The sequence below is a fragment of the Meles meles genome, chromosome 20, assembly GCF_922984935.1.
Source record: "Meles meles chromosome 20, mMelMel3.1 paternal haplotype, whole genome shotgun sequence".
NCBI classification, from domain to species: Eukaryota; Metazoa; Chordata; class Mammalia; order Carnivora; family Mustelidae; genus Meles; species Meles meles.
In genome coordinates, this window is record NC_060085.1 from 9,036,103 (window position 1) to 9,042,126 (window position 6,024).

A 6,024-nucleotide genomic window follows, 5' to 3' on the forward strand; every position below is an offset into this window, starting at 1 on the left:
CCCTTCTTTCGGCCATCTTTATTGTGGGCACAGAAGGCTTCGCGTTCGCGTACCGCGCCGCCACCGGCAATGTCCCAGTTACTTTTGGCTGGGTTGGGAGATCGGAGCCCCTGATCTCTCAGTTCGAGACCCAGCGCTTCGGATTGTTACTGCGCAACCTGTTTCCCTTTGGGGCAATGTGAATAATAATAACCTCCTTCAAATCAGAGATTATGGCTGGGGAAAGGGATCATTCGATTCAGAGATCCTCTTCAGAGACTTGCTGAGCCTGCACCTTGATTCTGACCTGGGAGATCGCCCCAGCCTAGGATTGGGAAGGGAAATGATGGTCCTCCCCACTCTCCCGCGGGGATGGAGGTGCGAAGTCTTTTTGGACGCCTCTACTGGGCTCTCCCTCTTTTTTTTTTTTTTTCCTACGGAGGAAGGGCGCCTCGAGATCGACCTGGGGCGGGGTGGCTGAGTGGGGGCCCCAGAGATGCTCCTGGGGTGTGGCGTCTCTCTGGGTGCGAAGATGGCAGTCGCGGGAGAGGGTGTGGTGGTGGCTCTGAGGGTTTTATGTACTAGAAGTCCTCTGCGTGTGGGTTCTCCATCTGGGGAGGGGCCAGGAATGCCTGGAGACAGACTTAGAGTTGACCCCTGTGTGTTTGACGAAGGCGCTCTGTGTGGGGTCTCCGGAAATGCATTTTTTCAGAGGTGAGCCATCACCTGAGTGTGGTCGTGGTCTGTTTCTGGAGAGATCGGGGCGGGATGTCTTAAGTTCTTGGAGAGTCTATGTGCCCCTGTGCTTCAGAGTCGCTGCACAGAGTCTGAGATAGCGCCTGGGCTGGGGATGTCGCCGAGGTGGTGCAGGGGGAGATGGGGGCGTCCTCAGCAGGTTGCCCCAGTGTAGCAGGATCGTTGAATAGGCACAGAAAATTTTTTTTTTTTTTTTTTTTTTTTAGAATAGGCACAGTTGTAGGAGCAAATAATTGCTGAGTCCCCATGTGCGGGGGTGGGGGAAACGAGGGAGAGGGCGCGCGTGAGGGTTCTCCAAGGCTGCATGGTTTGCGGGGGTGGGGCGGGGAAGCAGGAATACCTGGGAAAGAACCTTGTAGGGAGAAATTTTTGTGGGGTCTCTATGGCGGAACAAGGATGAAGGGATCCTCAGCGAACCGCCCGTTGTGGTGGCAAGGTCTTTGTGGAGAGTCTCAGGGAGTTGGTGTCAGTGGAAGCCCTGAGGTCGCCCCTAGGTGCCGGCGGGGGTTTTCCCGGAGGCGGCCACGCCTTCTTGGCCTCAGGAGTCCGCCAGGCTGGACTCTGGTCCGGAAGCCGGAGACTACAGCCAGTCCTAGCTGCCGGGAGAGGGGGAGGAGGAGGGAAGGGGCGTGTCCGGAGGCCAAGGTACCCCCCCCCCACCCGCCCGGAAGGAGGCCGCTGCAGCTCAGAGTGGAGATCCCGGCCCCTGTCCTTATATGGGCAGCCGGAAGCGGCTCGCGCGCCTGCCCTACGTCATTATATCCAAATTTAGTCGTGGAAGTCTGGCGCTTCCAGTGGCCGGAAGATTCTGCCCTCCCGTCGGCGGCTGGGGGAGGGGGAGAAGGGGAAAGAGAGGAGCCTTCCCTTAAAGGGCCCTTGCCACGAATGAATGGTGCTGTAGGAACAATTTTGCATCTTATTTTGGAGAAACTGGAAATAGGTTTTCTTGGAGCGGTAGGACGTAGCGGAGAGTGGGGCCGATGTTTTCCATCTGTCTGCTCTCTGCGTTGCTCAGTTTACAGCTCCTACCCCAACCTCTCCTTCCGGGGGGCAAAGGCGGAGCAGGGCCGTATAGTCAAGGGGCCACGTGTTCTCCCGGCCCGTCCTGTTGCCGGGTCCTCCGTCGTGCGAATACCCAGCCTAGCCGTGGAGCTCGTGTAGAGGGAAACTGGGGGGGATGTTCGGTGTGGAGCGCGGGAATGGCAGCGCGGGCTGCGCTGGCGTCTGCAGACATCCGCTGCCCGTGGAGTGGGCAGCTATGCCCTGGGGCCAGTAGCGCTGCCCGCCGCCTCACTGCCTACACGCGGGGGTGAGGAGGGCTGGCTTACGCTAGAGAGACGCAGGAGCTGGAGGCCCCAGTGGCTTGTTTGTTCGTTTAGCAAATACTGAACGAGTCATTGTGTCTCGATTGCCCCGCCTGAAGAAATCAGGTATAACAGTACCCTCTGCGGAGTGGAGGTGAGGTATTTTGTAAAGGAAAACCTTAACAGCGCCTGGCGGGTAGGACTTACTAGTGTTAGCACGGTTATTTTTTTAAAAAAAACATTAATCGGTTACTGATTCAAAAAAAAAAACATTAGACACCTGGTAGATGCTAGGAACTGTGCCCACGGGGGATGTACTGGTTCGAACCCCGGTCTTCCCCGGCGCGAAGGGAAACTTGCCGCCTACAACCAGCTGGGGTTTCAGACGCAAGCACGTGGGTGGACTCTGCCGGGTATCCGCGGCCTCCGTCTTCGGGGTCTGCGCGCTAGAGCATTAGGGCCCTGAAAAAGGAGACCACCCCGAGAGCTTCGCCTGGACTGGGGGACGCTCCTCCTCGCCCAGACTCCCGTCCCTTTTCCCCCATTCGGTAAATCCCACCCTGTCGCTTTAAGGAGCCTCTCGCCGCGGTGCGTTAGGAAGCCCGGATGCGGCTCTCTGATTGGGCGGGGCGTCTTGGTGACTTCACTCCGGGTACAAAAGGGTCCGGGTGGCGGGCGCCGGGGCAGAGCGTCCTAGCAGTGTCACAGCGTGGGTTGGCGTGAGCGGATAAGCGTGAGCGAGCGCGTTGCCCGGAGTGCACCTGCTACCTGTCCTGCCCAGCCAGGGAGTCCCCGCAGCCGTCGCCCCCGCCGTCGAGCCGCCATGGAAGTGCAGAAGGAGGCGCAGCGCATCATGACTCTGTCGGTGTGGAAGATGTACCATTCGCGCATGCAGCGCGGTGGCCTGCGGCTGCACCGGAGTCTGCAGTTATCGCTGGTCATGCGCAGCGCCCGAGAGCTCTACCTCTCAGCCAAGGTGGAAGCCCACGAGCCCGAGGTGCCCTTGCCGCCCGTCCGCTCCCCTGATCCTCGCCTGCACCAGTCGCGGGAAGCGGAAGCTGTAGCCGAGGCAGCGCCCCCCGACGGTGAGCAGCCCTCCCCGGAGCCCATGGACACGCGGGAAGCGCCGCCAGCCGAGGAGACCCCGGCCCGCTGTGCCCCACGCCCCGCCAAAGTCAGCCGAAAGCGGCGAAACAGCAGTCTGAGTGACGGCGGGGACGTCGGACTGGTCCCAAGCAAGAAAGCCCGTCTAGAAGAAGAGGGGGAAGGAGCCTCTGCGGAGGTCCCTGATCGCCTGCAGCCACCTCCCGCGCAAGCCGAGGGCGCCTTCCCGAACCTGGCGCGCGTCCTCCAGAGGCGCTTCTCCGGCCTCCTGAACTGCAGCCCCGCCGCCCCCCCGACGGCGCCGCCGGCGTGCGAGGCGAAGCCGGCCTGCCGCCCCGCGGACAGCATGCTGAACGTGCTCGTGCGGGCCGTGGTGGCCTTCTGAGGGTCCCTGAGCGGCGCCACCGGAGCCCAGAGCGCGGGCCGAACCGTCGGCCGGAGAGCGCAGACCCGAGGCGAGGTCCATCCCCGGGGGAGTGCTCGCCGAAACCGTGGAGAGGAGCTGCTCCCCCAGGCTGCGGAGAGGCCTGAAGAGGGACTCTGCCCCCGGGGAGCCGTCGCCGCCTGTGTGCAGCGGCGGCGCCGAGGAGCCCGAGCCGGGAGCGCGAGCGCCTTCCGCCGAGACCTGCTGCGCCCACAGGTGCTGTCTTAACGGACTGGGACGTGGACCTTTCCCTCTCCTTCTGGGACTGGGAGCAGGGAGGCTTAGTTCTTTAAACTCCTCAGGGTCGGACTTTATTTTTCAGTGGGAGCTGTGCTGCCCTTTCAAGGTTTTTCAATAGTTGGTGTTTGCATTTCCAACCTCAGAAAATAATTCCAGGCAGGCGCTCCCCTTCCCCCACCGAGTGACATACTTGTGCAAGCGGTCATCGTTGCGTCATGGGGCAGACGTGGGGAGCTTCCTGTTGCCTTGCGTGGGTGTGGGGCCTGGGAGGAGGGTCTGAGGTGTGGACCGCCCTGGGGAATGGGAGGAGGGCCTCCTGAGTCACCTCGCCCCGCTTGAAGCGGGTTTGTGCCCCGCGCCCCTGAGCCTTCGGGTGAATAGCGGCGGGGGGCGGGGGAGCTGATCTAATTTCAGGTTACAGTTTTCTCATCTGGTGCGTTAGAGGTGGGAATATGTTCACTGTCTCAAGCGTGACCATCCCTCAGACACACAGACACAACCCAGACGGCCCTGGTCTGAATCACAAAAATCGGTGCGGGTGTTCAGAGAGCTGTAACGCTGAGCTGGGACCAGTTGCTGGTGGGACTGGGCCAGTTTGGGGAGGGGAAGATGGTTGCCAGGGCGTCCTGAGGCCTGTTTACCTTTACTGTGGTGGATTCTGTTTAATTTCATCTATCTGGCCTTCTGCTAGAAACGCCAGATAAAATAAAGACCATTTGAATAAAGTCTGTGCGGCCTGTCTGGTTTTCTTCCCTGGTGGGGGAGGGGCAGGGTTAAGGGGTCAGGAGCTGGCGGCGGCTTGCTGGGGCCCCAGAAACCGGTCTGACCGGCTATCACGTGGGCAGAGTGGGCGGGATGGGGCTGGGCCCCCTTTTCTTTGCCAGAGCGTTTCCGTGCCGGGTGCCCTGGTGTTCCGACTGCCTAAGCTCCCCCATATTTGGGAGTTTCTTCGACATTCTACAACTGGGGGGGGGGGGGGGGCTTGCCGAATTTGAGACGGTGGGGGGGATATTGCTGGGTACAGTGCCCCAGGAGAATTGGGAGGGCCACGCCTCCTTCGGAGACTTTGGAAGGATGGCAGATCTCACCCCCCCCCCCCCGCCCCACTTGATCAACTGAATCTGCTTTGGCCGGGGTCCCACGGCTTGCGGGTTGTGAGCTTTGGAGCGCCCTTTACACCCCTGTTGTGATCTCTGTCGGTATAACTGACTCAGGCTGAAAGGTGAGTTCCCAGCCTCAGTTTTCCTCATCTGTGAAGTGGGCCTCTAAACAGCTTTCCCTGGAGGCGGCTGTAGAGTTAGAAATGCCCGTGAGAGCCCTAGTTACTTGGTTTGGGTCCAACCCAGTTCCCGTTTCAGTCCCCAGAGAGCCGAAAACGCTCATAATTCACCCCCCGCTGATTTAAGAGAGGGCCTGTAAGGCGTTGCTCCAGGGTGGGTGGCGGGGTGGCTGTTGGGAGGACAAAGGAGCCGCAGGTGCGGACAGTGAGGACGGCGGGAGGCTCCGGGAAAGCGTCCGCCCCGCCTCCAGACGGCTGGCTCCGGCGCCGCGAGCCTTCTGCGACCCCGGGGGACCTGACCCCGAGGCCCTAGGGTGGAAGGAGGAGGGTGCGGTGGAGGGCGGGCCGGTCCCGGAACACCCGCCTCCGGCTCCCCTCCTGCCTCCTCCACCCACCCCGCTCCCCACTCCCCGCCTCCCCCAGGGTGCTCCCAGCGGAATCTAGCCTCGCTCGCCTCCACGGCCACCTGGTTCTTTCCTGGGAAACATGGGAGACTTTAGCGCCACCCACATGGAGTCCTGACCCATAACACCCCAGTGGGACGTCGGTGGGAGGACGGGAGCCCCACCCCTCCTGCGGCAGTTCAGTGCGTTCGCGTGGGAGCAGCTCCCCCGAGAACCTAGCCGGCCCCGGGAAGTCCCTGGCGGCTGGGGAGGGGGCCCTCACTGCGCATCCTGTCGCAGGAACGTCCTGGCCCTTCCTTCCTCCGGGGAAGCGGCTCGGCTGGTCCCCGCCCCTGCCTCCCGGGGGTAGGGGGATGGGGGATGGTTTCCGGTCTGGGGGCTGGAGGTGATGCGGTGGGAGACAGGAGATCCCCCCCACGCCTCTGTAAGATACACCCCTTCCCGAGACCCCCATTTCACCCTTCAGAATAGGCAACATTTGTCACAATAACCAACTCTGATGAGGTTTGCAGTTTTCACACCTTTCCGTGGCAT

At 61.6% G+C, this 6,024-nt stretch overlaps 1 protein-coding gene across 1 annotated transcript; it reads left to right on the plus strand.

Moving 5' to 3' along the window:
- Positions 1 to 1,583: 1,583 nt before the first annotated feature.
- On the plus strand, positions 1,584 to 4,528 carry IER2 (immediate early response 2). Its single transcript, XM_045990251.1, has one exon. The coding sequence runs from the start codon at positions 2,863 to 2,865 to the stop codon at positions 3,526 to 3,528; it is 666 nt and encodes a 221-aa protein (XP_045846207.1). The 5' UTR covers positions 1,584 to 2,862; the 3' UTR covers positions 3,529 to 4,528.
- The last annotated feature ends 1,496 nt before the right edge of the window (positions 4,529 to 6,024 follow it).